Genomic DNA, 17,099 nt, shown 5'->3' with positions numbered 1-17,099 from the left:
TTTAAAGATGTATAACACTTAAACTTTTCAAGTAAATGAACACGTTACTTGCTATACATGGTTGTGGAAAAATGTTGAGAAAAGACCCATTAAAATCAAGTATGTGTATAAGCCATTTGAAAATAATCTAGTCATTAGCAGATAAAAACTAGCAATTTACTTCTTCCTTACACCGTTCATTTCTCTCATGTTGTCCAAGTGTAAAATATACTTTATTGAAATGCGTGGAAGCTATCATAAAGTAAAACAGTTCCCTTTAAAATATGTCAGCATTTACATCTTTTATGAGAAATTAATACCTTAGTGCCATTCATGTTTGTAGTTACCTGTTTGGCAACAATCCTCATTCAAAAAGCAGCCACAATGGTCCAGGTCATTGTTTTCCCTGGAGATTCTATTATACTGTCCACCCCACCCCAAGTAAATACAAATTTTCACTTAGTTGTATAATGGGCTCACGGGCACTAGCAGCCTGGGCAACATCTTCAGTGTGATCCAGATTTCTTGATTATTCCAAATTTGAGGGCGTTCTGTGAAGCCGTTCTGCTAGGGTCCCAGGTAAATGTCTGTAATTCCTTGTTTCTGTGCTTCATATTTTCCTAATGTCTTTCCTTTATTCTTAAACTGTTTTATTCTTTCATTTTACTACCCTGAGAGTTGGTCTTCACTACAGGGAGATTGACACTGCTGCAATCTATGCAGCAGGGGTTGATTTAGTTTAGCGGGTCTAATGAAGACCCGCTAAATCAATGGCAGAGCGCTCTCCGGTTGACCCCGATAAGCCACCTCTCTGAGAAGATTAAGGGAAGTTGACTGGAGAGCATCTCCTGTCGACTTACCCCAGTGTCTTCACTGTGCTGCAAGTCGACCTAAGCTGTGTCAATTTAGCTGGTGTAATGTAACTTAGGTCGACTTACCCCAGTAGTGAAGACAAGCCCTTAGTCTCTTACTTATCCCCCTCAATTTGCCACATGTAAAACCAAGGAAAGAAGTAGCTGTTGCCTCTGAGAGACAGGAACAAATTTTTGCTATCAAGTGTTCTCCAAAACAGAAAGCCAGGTTTGCTGCAGCAGGTTCAATCTAGAAACCTATCTCATTAGCTCTTCTTTCCTCTTCAGTCAAATTGCTTCATGTCCTTCAATTTCTTCCACTACACGCTTACAGGAGAAAGCTTGGGGAATTTTTCCTAGCCTTAAAAATGTTATAGGAGCTACTGACTTCTTCTGGTATGCTCTGTGGTATTGCTTATATCTGTCCCCAAGTGTCATAGTACTAAACTGCCTTGAAATGGCACATGCAGAATCTACCAGGCAATAATAAAATAAAAACATAAATTAAAGTAAATAATAAAATAAGACAGATCAGACTACTGCTTAGGACCCCAAAAAATGGGAGTGGAAATAATATCCGCCCTCCAAAAGAAACCTTGACCATTATTTTCTTCAGACTTTAATGTTACACTAACTGTGTTTCACTTAGTTGTATAATGGTGCTCTTTATATCATTCAGTTTCATCTATTTGCAAGACAAGATTCCAGTAATCCCTATCTATAAATTAATATTTAGGATTTATTTAAAATATCACTCTTATTTTCACTCAGAGGTGTGTTTACTTTCAAGGGCCTGACTTCACTATCTAGTTCCTGAAATGGAGTTTTTTCTAAATATTACTTCCAAATATTTGTACAACTTATTAAAATATGATAGTATATGATTAATGTAGCACTTAAGTGTCTAGGACACTTCAGCTTAGAACTGAAGACCTTTTCGACTGCAAAACCTTCTTAGACTCTGACTAACAAAGCTTGTTTAAAGATTTACAATAAGCTATATGCCCTTAAATTTTGGTCTTACTCTTTTAAATGTAGGCATTGGTAGAAGAAAAAGCAATTTATGATCGTTGTGGCAGTAAAAATATGTATCTGAACATAGCTGTGAACACCCTTAAAAAGCTGAGGGATCAAGGTAGTCTCTCTCCAAATGGTAAGAAATTATGTATGGAATTGGGGGGAGAAGAAAGAGGTGATGCTGTCTGACACAGATAAAGATCATTCTATTTTGCGTGATTAATGATGATTTTATTTAAATTATGTTGGTGTAAACATGCTTCTAAAAGGTTACCAATGAGATGCAATGTTTTAATTCTTAAAGACTTTCACTGTAACTGCCACAGGAAGTCTGAAGTTTGGAAGATGCATTTAAAAATCCTTTAAAAGTGTTCTTCTATTTTTAGGGCAGTCTTGTGGTAGCAGATGGACTAATACAACTGGATCTAGAAAATCGGAAGAGAAGAATGGTAAAACAATCTGATAGTTCTTACCTAAAATATGTAACTTCTCCCATTTACATATAAACTGGGGCAACTTTTTTCAACGTGAAATGAATTTTCATTCCTAGTTTCCTGGTCCTATTCCTATTGTTACATTTTAGATAGCCCCAAATGCCACCCATGACCAACATATGACCAACTTCTAAAACAGAATGAGGATGCTATTTTTTCAGATCACTGATATTTCTAAAGACAAGGAAAGAATTGAATTTCTATATGAAGCAAGAATGCTTTTCAGAGTTATGGTTTTGCAACCTTTTGTTAGTGTTAAGTAGTAACTTGTTGAGTCATTTTAATATCTTACTCTATGTAGGGTTTTGTTTTTTGTTAATTTTGTTTGCTGTCAGAGACATGACAGGTATATAATTTTTGAGAGTGATCAGGTAAACAAACTGTAAAATGATTCAGTATAACTGAAGCAAAACCTTACATGTGCATCTAAGATGTCAAATCATGTTTGTTTTGAAATTTATTGTCTTGTCTGCTCTAACCTCTCTTTAAATGCTATTAGATTTTTCAGGGATTGTTCTCTATAGAATTTTAAAAGACTATGTTCTGACTGAGGAACAATTGCATGAGAGTGGCTACCCGCAACCAAATCCTGAAAAACCTGGCAGTGCTATATTGGGTAATGGCATTACAAAAACAGCTGTATCTGATGGTAAGTGAATGAAACCAGAATTTGTAAATGTATATCTATAACAGTTGATATGGAAAAACTAATTTCCCCCCAACACACAACTTCTTTCTCTTAAACTTAACTTTCTTTTGGTATCTGGTATATATTGTATTGAAATTGTGTACAATAGTGTTATGTAACTACTTGGGCCCTGATTGTTGCAAACTGTTACAAAATTCTTTAGGTTTTATTCTCAAATAATTCCATTAATGTTAGTAAAACTATTTGGTGAGTGAAATTCTTGCCCAGAATTGCATATTCTGTCCACAGTGCAGTATTAGTAAACCAAAAAGGTTCGAGAGTCTTTGACTTCAGTAGTTGGATTAATAAAAGATACTTCAAGAATTTAACTTGAGTTTTAAAAAAAAAGTCTTTAAGAATTTTTTTAAATTCTTATAACTGAAGCATATATCAGAATTATGCCACAGGAATTCATATTATTTTAGTGCTAAATTGTTTTTGTCATATAACTTGACCAGCCTTGGAAAACTTGTCATAAAAATGTATTTACTTAGCTAGACAAGTAGTTACTGTGCCTATCACTTCCCTGATAATTGAAAAGGAAGAAGATCTTGTATTGTTTCATTTGTCCAGAATGAGGAAAGGAGGGCAAGTAGAATTTTTTCAAGGCTGAATTTTAATTAGTCATTGAACTATCATACTACTTTCAGCTTCCAAAAGAGTATGTTGTAGATGTGGAGAAATATACACTGTTACTGCTTCAGGAAAGCACATTCGTAAAGAAGAATGCAACTACCATTCTGGTAGAGTACTAAGACAAAAAGGTTAGTATAGTTCGTGTTCACTCTTGATGTAAGCCACTATCAAAAATCATTTAAAAGAACTTTTTAATTACTAATGTTTCATATTACAATCTTGTTTACCACCTTGAAGTGTGCTTGGATTGGGATGCAGATAAAATTAGAAATATCTGCTGTGCCTTGGGGATTGAGGATACCTAGCAACATATCAAATGTCCATGTGTAAGAAGCCTGGGTTCTACTGACCTAGACACACCATCATGGAGTCAAGTACAGATGCATTAAAACATGTCCCTTGCTTGAGGAAAGTAAAACAAGTACTGATTTGTTTCAGTCGTTTGACTGCTTTTTGAATTTTCCTTTAACTTTTATGGCAGTTCCTGGTGGCTTGGAAACACGGTATAGCTGTTGTGAAGGAGTAGTTGGGTCTCCTGGATGCCAGGTTGCAAAGGTAGGAACATGTTACTAGTAGGCTTCTCAGACTTTTTCACAGTGGGGATCACATCTTAAGAAAGTGTCTCAAGACCCACTTCCCTTTCCAATACAATAGCAGGGGCTGTATACTTATGATCACAAAATAGCTCTGTGGCTATTTTCATGAAAATGAAATAGGAAAGTAATTGTATTGCTTCAGCTATTTCTAATATAATTAGCGTTGTTTTTCCAAAAAGAATCGCATCTAATTTTGTTTTTGTGTGTCCTTTTCCTCCATTCATTTCTCCCTTCAGGAAAAACGAGAGCCAGCACCTTGTGACCAGCCAGTTACCCATGGCCCACCAGTTGTCATAGATGTCAAGTTTATGAAGCACTATCTTTACAGAAACTTGGGTTTCTGTATTAAGATTTAGTAGGTTGAGTGGAGAATGTTAAATAAAAGGCTCTCCTGTTTAACTCTAGTTAGTCTATATCAAAGAACTTACACTCTCAGCAATCGAATAACACCTGGTCTACACTTAAAATGTAGGTTGACAGACTTGCGTTGTTCAGAGGTATGAAAAATCTACGCCACTGAATGAAATAGCTATGCTAATCTAACCACCCAGTGTAGATGCAGCTAGGTCAATGGAAAAATGTTTCCCTTGATCTGGCTACATTTGGATGGGGAGATGGTGGCCATACACTGATATTAAAAACCCCTTCCATCAGCATAGACTGTATCTCTATAACTATGGGGTTATGCTGGCATAGCAATAAGACACTTATTAATCACATTTTAATGCTAATGGAAACTTCACAGCTCCATGTCCATGATGGCCGAAAGGAGAACCTGGATGGCTTTGTGAAGACATTTATCAAACTAACTCCTGCTGATGGAAATCATGGTGTGTTTGCACTCGACTGTGAGATGGTACGGTTAACTTTAGGCTTCTTGAAATATTCAGCTCAAACCAAACATTTGTCAGCTACTTTTGAATGTTGCTTCATAGGAAATACTGTGTATAATTTTGTTCTAGGAATAAAAAGTGGTGGAATGGGTTTTCATTAAGATTTAGGCTGAACTGGATGCATTCTATCTATGAAGACTGATACAGAATTGGAGGCTGTTTAGTATTAGCTAAATAAAACGTGACTGCTGTTATCACATCCAGAGACTGCTCCTTAAGGAAAGATCGAGATGTAATCAATATAGAGAAACTTAACGGTTGCGGCAATCTGTGTTGATTTTGGGGCGGGGGGGGGAAGGGAAACAAAACTACTTAAGTGTGGTTGCAGGAAAGGGTAGGTAACACTATTATTTGGACTCCACAGTACCTGTGTGGTTCTTTCATGTTACATATCTTGTATAAAGAGCAAAAGGCACAGAGGTGACATATTCTAAATTCTCATTTAACACTTGTTTTGTTTTTCTTTTAGTGTTACACAACACAAGGTCTGGAACTTACTAGAGTGACAGTGGTTGATTCAAACCTACAGGTTGCCTATGATACACTTGTTAAACCAGATAATGAAATCATAGACTATAATACTAGGTATGCATATCTTTTTTAAAAAAAAACCTGTAACATTTGAAGATGTTAGTGCCTTAATTCACGAACTGTTGATTTTAATTCAATAAAAACTCCGTTCAGAGAAGTTAGTATGTATTTTCTATATTTACTTTTTAAAACTTTCTTCTGCCTATTGGAGGTAAATTTGGATACAAAACAATTGGCTACCCCCTTTAAGTTAAACAAAAAACTCTTTTCTACATTATGTAAATTTTCCCCGTTTCTCCCCAAATGAATAGTTGTATTTTCATGTGACATTACTTACAAATCTAGAGATGTCGGTGTTTGTGATCCCTGTCTGAAGCATCACAACTTTAAATAACAAACTTAAAAACTTACTGGAGTAAGATTTGATGAAATGTGGCTGCTATTAATGTACAGAATCTGCATGTCCTATCTCCCTGTCAGTCAGGCAAGAGGCATCCATCCTGGATGTAAAAGTTTTTTTGGCTTCAACCTCCTCAGGATCCTCATGCATTCCGTTCTGAAGTCTTGATTTCTGCCTTTGCTGAAGTAGCATCAAATGCAAAACTTAAGGCAAGGCAACCTTTTTAGAGGCTTTTGCTTTTTACTTGCTCTGATTCACTATCAAAGAGGAGGAGGAGGAAGAAGCCCAGCAAATGCCAAGTCTGTGGTTTTTGCCTCAATCTGTCAATAGCGGGACCTGTGTCCTTGCAGTCCCCCAAATCCTCCTTCATTCTAGGCTTACGTGGACAATCTGCAGCCAGCTGTCACAGTAGTTTTTCTGAAAGCAGGGCCAAAGCCAGTAACCTCATTATCCTGGCACCTATGCTGGAGAGGAGAATAAAAATTGGTCTACTGTCGGAGTTCAGTGTTCTACGTTTAACTCTACCCGGTATTGGAATTTGAATGCTACAAAAAAGAATCCAGAGACTACCTCTTCCCACTGTTGTTCACTTGCTATATTTCTCACTTACTGAAGCTCTTTTAAATCTATCTTAGATTTTCTGGAGTGACAGAAGAGGACTTGAAGAACACATCATCATCTATTCGGGATGTGCAGGCAATATTGCTAAACTTGTTCAGTGCAGATACTATTTTAATTGGACACAGCTTAGAAAATGATTTATTTGCTCTTAAGGTAAAACATTTAAGCATTGGTTCTGTGAAATTTCTACAAGATTTTTTTGAAACCTGTGCTGTCACTAACTTTAACTTAAAAGTAACTGGTCTTCAGAAGAATATCTTTAGAATAGAACTGAACTTATTGCAGGATATAATGGTGCCCAGTTAAAGTAATGAAATAGGGAATAAAAGTTAAGATTTTGGTAGATTAATTTGTCAGCATGCTGTGGTTCATAATGTATATTATGACATCGATGAAATGAATAGCTTTCATATACTTAGATACAGAATAGAAAAAGGTATCAATACATAGATACAACACAAGCAAGCAAACGTCAATGAAAATTTCACTTTTCCTTTTGATTTTTTGTGTGCTTTTAACTATGCAGTTTTACGTCATCCTTGCTTTATATTTTCCTTGATATTAAATGGGGGGGGGAAGAAATCTGCCACTATTTGCCTTTTTAGCATAAACTCTAATGAATTCGCCAACTGCTTATAATTGCTTTAAAACACTCGGTGCACATTTAAATAGTTGAGCATATATTTGTACTGAATCACTGCTGAAGCAAGCATCGTTAAACACAAAACTTCTGTTGCATGTATTCAGTACTCAGGTTTCTAACAGTCAGAATTTATTGGACTGACACTAGTGAAAGGCACTAGTGCTCAATGGAAGATTTCAGCCAAATGTAAAAAAGAACCAAGCATTTGGCAATCCTAGTAGGGAGTCACTGCCATTGATATTCAGAAGCTACAATTATGAATTTTTTTCATACGACATATGAACGTATCAGGGTGCTTTTCATATAGTTTTCAGGCAAGAATAAAAAGTGGTAAAATATTAGCTTGTGGCCTAAAAATAGTTGATAGTTGTTGACTGTACATCAAATTAACAAACTTCTAGATCGTGGAAGTAATATACATAACACTTTTCAGAACATATAAAGACAGCCCCAGCCCTTAAGAATTTACAATCTAATAAGACCAGATAAAACAGAACAGGAATAGTATGAAGAAATCAAGGGTGAAACCAGTTGAAGGAAGTGGGTTATAAAAAGGGACTTAAAGGTGACAGAGGTAGTGCTTTAACCATGAGATAATTTTTAAGTTTTATTTTATTAAAGGAAAAATGTAATTGGACTTGTGATCATGGATGTACTTAACACAGACCACTGCAATTTTTTTTAACAGCTGATTCATAACACTGTTGTGGACACAGCAGTGGTGTTTCCTCATCGGCTAGGCTTGCCTCATAAAAGAGCACTTAGAAATCTAATGGCTGATTACCTCAGACGAATTATTCAAGATGATGGTAGGCGCTTATTTTAGTTTCTATACAAGCCATTGGTGATTTGCATAATAAAGGAAAAGTACCAAGCAACTGCCAATCTAATAGTATGGTTGTTGCTGTTTAAAAACTTGCTAACTTTGTCTTAGATGAAATTACATCAGTATTGCAGTGTTCATTGTAGTATATACATAAAATACTGCAAGTGTAGATGTGGAAGTATTTAAGGCAAAATTGTCACCCTTTAACTTGCCAACTATCTTTTTGTGTGTGGGAATGATGCTCTTAATTTCACTAATTACGGTATAGAATCTTGTGTAAGATTGCATTTTACATTGGTTGCACTTTAACATTTCTTCACTTTAGAGACTCTCTTCTCCATTTTCTCTCCCATGAGTAAAGTGAGTAATATCTCTCAAAGCGGAATTAACTTTCAAAGTGCAACTTGTGTACCTATGTTTCAGCCATTTTCATTTATGCACATGTCAATTATTTTGGAGGATTACTTTTAGTCCAATTTTCGAATGCAATATTCAGTAATTTTTTAATATTTTTTTTATCTCCTAAAGGCAAAAGTTCTAATTGTGACTTCAGTTTTTTTTAAATAAAATTCTTTATACAAAACCGATGTATGTATCAAATGTATAGAAACATGAACAAGGAAATCATGCTGTCTGCAAGTAGCACTAAAAGGGGGAAAACCAATTTGAGAGAGTCAAAAAAATGTCTGAGAATCAAAATGGAAAACGTAATGGGTTATGGCTGATAAATATTTTATATGCATATTTTAAACACACATTCACACATGCTAGCTAGAGACATGACACACGAGGTTTTTTGTTAGGATACAAAATACCATCCTTAAAATTTCATTGGATTTCAGTTTTAAAATCATAAAAATGAATTGCTCAGTTGGGCTTAAAAGAAAAATCAGTAGAACTACATACACAGTATACATGTACAATTACTTCTATAGACTAAAATGAGACATGCTGTACATTAGTCATCTGATTGAAAGCACTATTTTAATGAGTTCCCAGACACACACTTTTTTGAGCCTTAGGGGGAAAAAATGGAAACTGCCCACAGTACTTCAGATTAGCACTTCTCTATTTAGCTCTTTGTTAACACAGTTCTTCAAATACTGTCTTGATCGACAATCAGTTCTTATTTTCAGAATACTTCTATTTGCTGTATGGCAGTCCAATTGAATGAGACATAAGGATGCTTGGGGAGGAAAAGGGGCAAAAAGGGGATTCCAAGGAAGAGCAGGCACAACCTTTAAGCTGCAACATTGCATGGAAGCTGCACAGCTGGACTGTATTTCAAATGAGTAGAACCATTATGTGCAAGATTTTTGGTGTCATCTGGAGCGAATAGTGTACCTTCTTAAAAATAAATTGTGAAGAATCTCATTTATCTTAACCTGCAGTTTTTCCCCCAGGGTAATTGTTTGACCCTGAATCTTTATTAATCAGCCATAGGAGTTGATAACAGTTGAGGGCAATGAAAATGGATGTCATTAGGGCTACTAAATGTAAGGCTTATGTATACAGTTTTCCTTTTTTAAAATATAATTACACTGAAACACTTTTGGCTAAACTAATTGGGCCAAAAGTTTTGAACCTATACAAGTTTTGAACACAACTTGTATCTGAATGCATTTGCACTCAAACTCCAGGTCTACGAGGCTCCTAATTGGCAACTGTCTATGATCATGTGGTCTAGATGATTAGTTGAAGGCTTCCTTTCAATAAACATTTAGTTTGTGTAAAGGTAAATATTCTCCAAAGACACCCCTTGCTCTGTGATCTTACATTCCTTGGCTTCTAAATTCTATATACTACACAAGTTTAAATTATGAAATTGTTGTTAGGCATAGTTTCCTTGAAACTTAGAATTTCGGTGGTGCCTACAAAATGTGAATCAATACCTAATATTATTAGGCTTTTTAATAATAGCTAATCAAACAGAAAATGTCTGCACATAATTAACCAAAGTAATGGCATGATCTTGTTGCTTTTACTTGACTCCTTCACCTGAATCCCTTCCTACTATTATGTCCACTCTGTCATGCCCAGTGTTGGATTATAAGCACTTCAGGGGCAGGGAACATGTCCGATATGAGGTGCCTAGCATGCTTTTTGATACTGTAAAACAAGTAGTGGTGTCCAGAGCTAATGTGGAAATGTTCAGTCATATCCTGAACTACTTTCTTTGTAGTCAACAATATTTGTCTTCCATTTAATAGTTTTAATCAGTAAAGTCCTTTAAAAAATAAGTATCCTACTTTTGATCTCTCTAAGCAAATATCTGATAGAAGATGACTTGTACCTTTTGAACTTCTGTGTTTGAAACTTTCTTGGCTACTGCTTTGTCTTAGAGCTTTGTAATTACAGAGGTACAGTAGCATCTCTACATTAAGCCTGGATTCAGTTTTTCACTTAAAGCAGAGATTCAGAGAATGCAGAATAGTGTCTCTTCCCCAAACTGGCAGGAAACACTCGGTAGGTGATGTTTCAACTTCTGGGAATTTTCAACTAAATCTGTTAAATTGGATTTAAATCAAACTTTCTAAAAATGGAAACTAAGTGTTTTCTCCAGTGTTTGTTGGGGTGTTTTTGTGCAGAGTGGAGAGGGGAACTCGTTTAGCGAGCAGTTGTGTGATCACCTAAACGCATTACAAACCTTCCTAGAACATACATTTTAAAGAAATGTACGTCTAATTAAGATATATATGAGAATGAGGTCTCAATAAATTAGGTAAGTGATGCCTTTACAAGGGTTCTTCACTTTCAGATCTCGGTCTCCAAGTTTTTAAGTGTATCAACATCCTGGCTAAAGGTAGTTCTGAATGTCTGAGAATTTCAGTAATAGTCAATAAATATGTAATTAAACAGGTAACCAACAATGCAGACTTTTATACCAACAAAGCTAGAAAATGGTCAGAACTAAATTCATGAAGTTAAAGCCTCCTGTTTGCTTTCTGATGGAAGAAGCTTGCCATGTGATGAAGACAACTTTAAATGTTTTTGTGTAGGATACAAAAGGTCTTTGAAAGGCCTCCATATTATCATATAGGAATTTGTGTGGAGATGACACAGTACTTAATGCAACATATTAAGTAATTACAGAACAGGTACTTTGTTGTATTTTATTATCTTAACTTGTGCAAATTATAGTTCTTCCAATGAATCTGGAAAGTACAATATTCAGGATTCAATACCTCTATTGTTGGGCCCTGCTTCTTTTGAGTTAATGGAAATTTTGCCACTTCAGTGAGCTGAGCAGATGCTATGCAAAAAGAAACTAGCTCATGTTCTTAAATGGTATTAACTCCTTTTGTTTGTACTTGTATCACGCTTCCCTATAGATGTAGTTTCTATATGGTATATGTGATGGCACCAAATTCTATTTAAAAAAAAAGTTGTTTAAAGCTTGTTTCTAGCCTTTGAACACTGCTATTTTATATGGTGGCTTATTTTAATAGCTTCTGGGCTAGTTGTTCTGTTGTCTATAAATCTTTCATATCTCATGAAGCAGAACACCAAACAGTTCTGTCTGCTTTGGACACCATCCCCCATCAACCACCTCCCCTCATGCTACCAGATGGAAATGCCCACCATTAGCTCAAAGACAAGGAAAAAGAATGGCTGCCTGCAGGTTCTGAAGGACAAATGGGAAATGAGTTCTGCAGGTTTAAATGCTTCAAGGAAGACTGGAAAAGGAATAGATTTTACAGCCTCCTAAAACTTTCTGAAATCTTATTGCCAGCCACTGGAGATGCATTTTTTTTTGTAAAGGTTAATGACAAAACGGGCATGAACAACTTTTATTTAAGTCAATAGGAGCTGCAAATGTGTAGCTGGAGGGGAAAAATCGTTTCACCCCAGATTATTCCTCTTAAATTTTATAGAACTTCTATTTTTAGATTTGGCTCTAGCTATTGTCGAAGTTCAGTTTTCCCAGCAGGATGTTCTATCAGGTGGTCTCACTCCTAAGGCCAGGTGTTGAACTTCTCATTCTGTGTGGGGCAGAGGCAAATATGTCTAGTTTTACTATAAAAGCAGTGCATTACTATCCTACCTTCCCAGCTGGATGTTTTCATTTTAAAGTAGACTTGCAAAAACATAAATTAACTGAACTGTGCAATGAGACAGTCAGGATATAATAGATGCATGTGGACTGATGAATGCCAGCCTTGATAATTTTTCCTATGTAGGGTACATGCCAAACATTTTCCTGTTCTACTAAAATCATGGATAAGTACACCTGACATTCGGTCAGGGAATGCTAACTTCAATTGCTACTCCATATGAGGTAGTTCTACCATTTCTTAGTGAAATAGCAATAAAAATGAGTATTTATACTTATTACTGCTGAAGTTTGGTACTCCTTATATGTTGCTATGGAAGTACTTTTGCAAATTCCTGTCATATCAGTCTAAATACTGAATTTCAACTTTGTCACCTGTTTCCTGCAAGATATTCAGGTTTAGTACTGATGTTTGATAGGATGTGTGTGAACAACACTGGAGCCATAACAAACTGCATATGGAAAAGTGTTACCTAGTTAGTAATAAACAAACTTATCTTGCAATTTTTTTCAAGGCTGAATACTTAATATCATTGAAAGATCAATTGTCTTTTCTTGTTTCTTTACTTTATCTCACAAATGATGAGCAAATAAGTGTCTGACACAGATCATGCGACTAACCCTCACCCTCCGTTATTGTCCCTCCAGCTTCCCATTCCTGAATTAATTTTACTGCTGTACGCCAGTTATGTTATTCTGCAACACCACCTTTTTTGTGGGATTTTTTTTCTTTACTTCTGTTTTTCTTCCTTCCACTGCATCTCATCCATCCTCTACTTTCTCATGTCACTAAATTAGTTTTAAATGCAATACCTGAATACGCAGAACACTCATAGATGTCCCAGGTTCATGTAAATATTGTTTGGTATGTTGCTGGTTTTCCATCCTATAGTTCACTAGCCAGTAGTGAAGCCGGGCTCTCTGCATCAGTCAGTTCTAGAATAATTGACTTTTCTGAAAGCTATGTTCTTTTCCTCTTTTGTATCTTTTTTTGTGATGGACACTATCTGATGGGAAAATGTTGTTTACTACTTTTTAAATATGAATCTATTTTGTTCCGTCCTAGTTGGTGGCCATGATTCTAGTGAAGATGCTGCTGCTTGTATGGAACTGATGCTTTGGAAAGTAAAGGAGGATACTAAGGGCAGAAAATGGTGATTTTCTTCAAGAACAGCATAATCAACATGAAGCGACTTCCCTTTCCATAATATTTCAGTATTAATCACTTTTAGTGTGTGTTGCAGTCAATGGGGTGCTTCCACAAAAACATTACTAATAGTGCCAGTGTAAAAGTGTATCAACCCCCCTGTAACTACATTGAATATTCAGTGGAGTGTATTTAAACAGTCTGTAAGGATTTTTGTACAAGAATTATTTAACGTTGGATGTTTGCTATTAAGAGTATAATTTTTGTTCAGTGTAAAAATGTGGTTAGTTGGAGGGGTTGGTTCTGTACCTACTACTTAACAGCTTTGCACTGCTGATGATCTAAACAGTAAGAAACAAGAACTTGGTTTTTCTATTTTTAAAACTTGTACCAAATTATCTTACAATACAAAACAAAGAACTAATTTGCCTGACCCCCTTTATAGTGCCACTGCTGCTGTCTGCAAATCACACCTGGAAAGTCAATTTCTCTCCTACTTCTCTTCCATCCTCTCCCTCTTCTCTCCCCCTCCCCCACCAAAGAGTGGTGTAGAAAAACAAATTGGAGAAACACTACAATCTTCTCACCTATGTCAGTTTTCCCCAAGAAATGTACATGTTAAAAAGTAAAATGCATCTAAACCAGAAAGTAGAAGTTCAGATTACAGGTAGCCTAACTCTTGTTTATGGAGAACCTAATGATTTATATCTTTTATTTTGACCTGTTTTTGATAACCTTACTTTGTAAAGATGTTTTGGTAGGGTCACTTTTTTTTTTAAATGAAGCAAAGTTAAAAAGCAATAAGCTGTCAGTTACAATCATCAACCTAAACAAAAAAAAAATCCAAATTAAAGGTGTTACTGTTTACTGCAAAGGACATGTTGGCCACTTATTTCTCACAAAGCTACAATGTTTTTCTTCATAGACCCATATGTACATCTGTAATCTGATCCATAATTTATGCTGTAGCAATAGCTACAGATTTTGGAAGTGGTAATGCGCAAAATATGAAACTTGTGCAATCTATGTGGTGTGATTTCTCTCGTGGTAGAGAGCAGATAGAGTGCATTGAAATCCTTCCAAGATTCTAGCTCAGCCTGGATACCTGTGTCATGTAGAATGCCATTTTACTTACGCACTCTCTTGTTAATGAAATAATGTAAAGGAAAAAATGACACCAAACCAGGAGGTGCTGGTGCAGGGAGGGTGGAGTAAACAACTGTATTCCAAATCAGTAGCAGGTTAAGTACCTGCTAGAAATAACCATGTGGTGGAATGCTATGCAACAGTACACCACGACAAAGGGTGCTTTGCACAAAGTACATTTAGCTAATGAAAACATGGGAGGTTGCCTGTAGAGGAGCCCAATTTCATTATTCCCCTTTCAGGGATGCATTGTTTCCTCACATAGATTGTATTACAAGTTAAGCTTGACCTTCTAAATTAGGAGACCTATACTACTACCAATGTGGAGGTTATTTTTTTTTCCTTTCAAATATCGACTTTGCATGACTTGGAATGGGTGCTTGTCACATCCAAAAGAAACTCGTTACCTCTGAAAAGGCCACAGCTAGCACTAATCAACGTTTTGTTTACAGAATTCACAAATAGCAAAAAGAAGAACAGGAGTACTTATGGCACCTTAGAGACTAAGTACTCCTGTTCTTCTTTTTGCGGATACAGACTAACACAGCTGCTACTCTGAAACAAATAGCAAAGAGACCGGTGCCAAAAATCTTTCTATCACAGCAACGTAGTACAAAACTTTCTCTAAAAATGACCTGAAATAGGGCTGTATCTAAAAACTCTGCTCAGGGGTGTGTTATTGTTTGAGGAGAGGGAGACTGCAGTGAAAGGGGGATGTTTGTTTTGGGTTTTTTTTTAAATTGGTGGTTGTTTGAGCCGGCCAAGGACACACAATGTTTAATCCAAACTTCTCGGCCCCAGGAAGAAGGCTGAATGCAAACATGGTTAAAAAACAATCATTATATGAGTTAATACACACATAGCTCTGAAATTTGTCTTGGACATGTGATTAATTTATAAAACGTGATGGTGTATGTACAGAGCTATGGCTGTATGTTTACCTATAGCTACATAGACTGTTTTAACAGGCACCCTGTGGAATGATGTAGCCATCATACCATCTAATGGGGTAGCTACAAATGCAGGCCCCCTGAGTGTCCCCAGTCTGACTTAAAGTACCTCTTTAGGGTCTTGGGGGCATGCTCACTCCAGCATCAGGCCTGTAGTGCTAGAGTCCTTTGCAGAACTCGGGGGGTGGGGTGAGGGAGGTCTTAACATTTTGATTAATCACATTTTACAATAAAGTGTTAACTTGCATGATTATGGCTTGACCAGGTACTTTCATACACTGATATAAATGTTTAGGGGGGTGTTTGTTTTTTGGGGCGGGGGGAGGAAGAGGGACATGTGGTTCTTTGATCATATCACTTTAAAGTCTCTTCCCCCCAACCAGGTTTCATATAGTTATCCTTGATATATATATGGGAACACGAGAATCGGTCTAGGTTTTGCATTTACAAGGCATTTTGAAAAAGTAAATGGATGCCCCTCCTCCCTCCCAACCAAATGCAAATTTGTGCCCCCAAAATGTGCGATGTAATAGCGTCACACACAGGTGTCTTAACAAGCCAACTGCTGTGCAGAGTGTGACCTTGAGGTAGGGGCATTGGTCTGTTATAATTTGTCTGAACAGCTTTAACATTCTTCAGTAATTATTTTTAAAAATATTACAGCTGTGACATTATATAAACTGATCTGCACTTTAGGCAAACTGTGGCCAGTCTCATTTTTGCTGTCTCACGCACATATATACAGGCACAGAGATGTGTTTTAGATCTATTTTCTTTATGGGTGGTAGAACTTTGTTTTCGTGTAGCAAATGGAAAAGCCTTTACAGCCCCTCCCGCCGCCATGCCATTCCTCCCAGTAGTTTTTCCCTTGAAAGCTTGGCTTCTCTATGCACTACCAGAAACGGCCAATGAACCAAGAGGCATCGGTATACAGAGACCATGGCAATGGGACGGCAAAGAAATAGCTAATGAGATTAGGGTCACAGAGAGATGCTCATGTAGTTAAAGCACTAACATGGGACTCAGGAGCGAGCCATAGATTCAATTTTCAGATCTTGCTCTATGGCCTTTCCCCCTCTATCTGTAAAATGGGCTGATAATTTTTTGGCTCTCTTGTGACATTATCTGGTTAAAATATGACCAGATAGCTCATTGTTCCAACCACTGTTATATATTTAGAGTGAATCTTGTACAAAGGTTGTCAAGTGAGGTGTCTATGATTTGCTGGTTATGATTATGCTATCATTTTGGTATTTGAAGTTGTAAGTATTGCCTCTATATCTGGATTTCAAATGTTTGCTCCTTGGGTAAGGCCCACAAAGTAATTAGCCAGCACATCTTGGAGGGACTATTCAAATTGAGTGATCCAACAAAAGCATATTTAACTGACAATGGACCATGGGAGACGCCCATCTACGCTTAATGGAATTTCCTGCTGTGACTAGGCAAAATGCATGGACATGTGACTCCAAACTCCGTCTTGTTGCTGTAATTTTCCACAGTAAGAACAATGGGATTCCCTCCAAATGGCAAAAGCTATAAAAGGCCCCGGAAACATCTCCATTTTGTCGTCAATCCTGCTTCTTACTTCTGGAGGAACTTTGCTACAAACTGAAGCTCTGAACAA

The 17,099-nt window shown here is 36.6% G+C and overlaps 1 protein-coding gene across 2 annotated transcripts in view; it reads left to right on the top strand.

Annotated features, from left to right (window-relative positions):
• LOC101950306 (RNA exonuclease 1 homolog) overlaps window positions 1-14,250 on the top strand; it is a 28,942-nt gene extending 14,692 nt beyond the window's left edge. For both annotated transcript variants that reach the window (XM_065549673.1, XM_005294752.5), the window contains exons 7-16: window positions 1,869-1,983; window positions 2,234-2,296; window positions 2,841-2,990; window positions 3,680-3,793; window positions 4,147-4,220; window positions 5,007-5,117; window positions 5,624-5,739; window positions 6,721-6,859; window positions 8,038-8,158; window positions 13,296-14,250. In XM_065549673.1, coding sequence (XP_065405745.1) covers window positions 1,869-1,983; window positions 2,234-2,296; window positions 2,841-2,990; window positions 3,680-3,793; window positions 4,147-4,220; window positions 5,007-5,117; window positions 5,624-5,739; window positions 6,721-6,859; window positions 8,038-8,158; window positions 13,296-13,387 — 1,095 coding nt within the window. In that variant the 3' untranslated portion in view covers window positions 13,388-14,250. The remainder of the gene's footprint in view (window positions 1-1,868; window positions 1,984-2,233; window positions 2,297-2,840; window positions 2,991-3,679; window positions 3,794-4,146; window positions 4,221-5,006; window positions 5,118-5,623; window positions 5,740-6,720; window positions 6,860-8,037; window positions 8,159-13,295) is intronic.
• The last annotated feature ends 2,849 nt before the right edge of the window (window positions 14,251-17,099 follow it).

The sequence above is a fragment of the Chrysemys picta genome, chromosome 6, assembly GCF_011386835.1.
Source record: "Chrysemys picta bellii isolate R12L10 chromosome 6, ASM1138683v2, whole genome shotgun sequence".
Taxonomy (NCBI): domain Eukaryota; kingdom Metazoa; phylum Chordata; order Testudines; family Emydidae; genus Chrysemys; species Chrysemys picta.
This window is presented reverse-complemented; position numbering and strand designations above follow the sequence as displayed.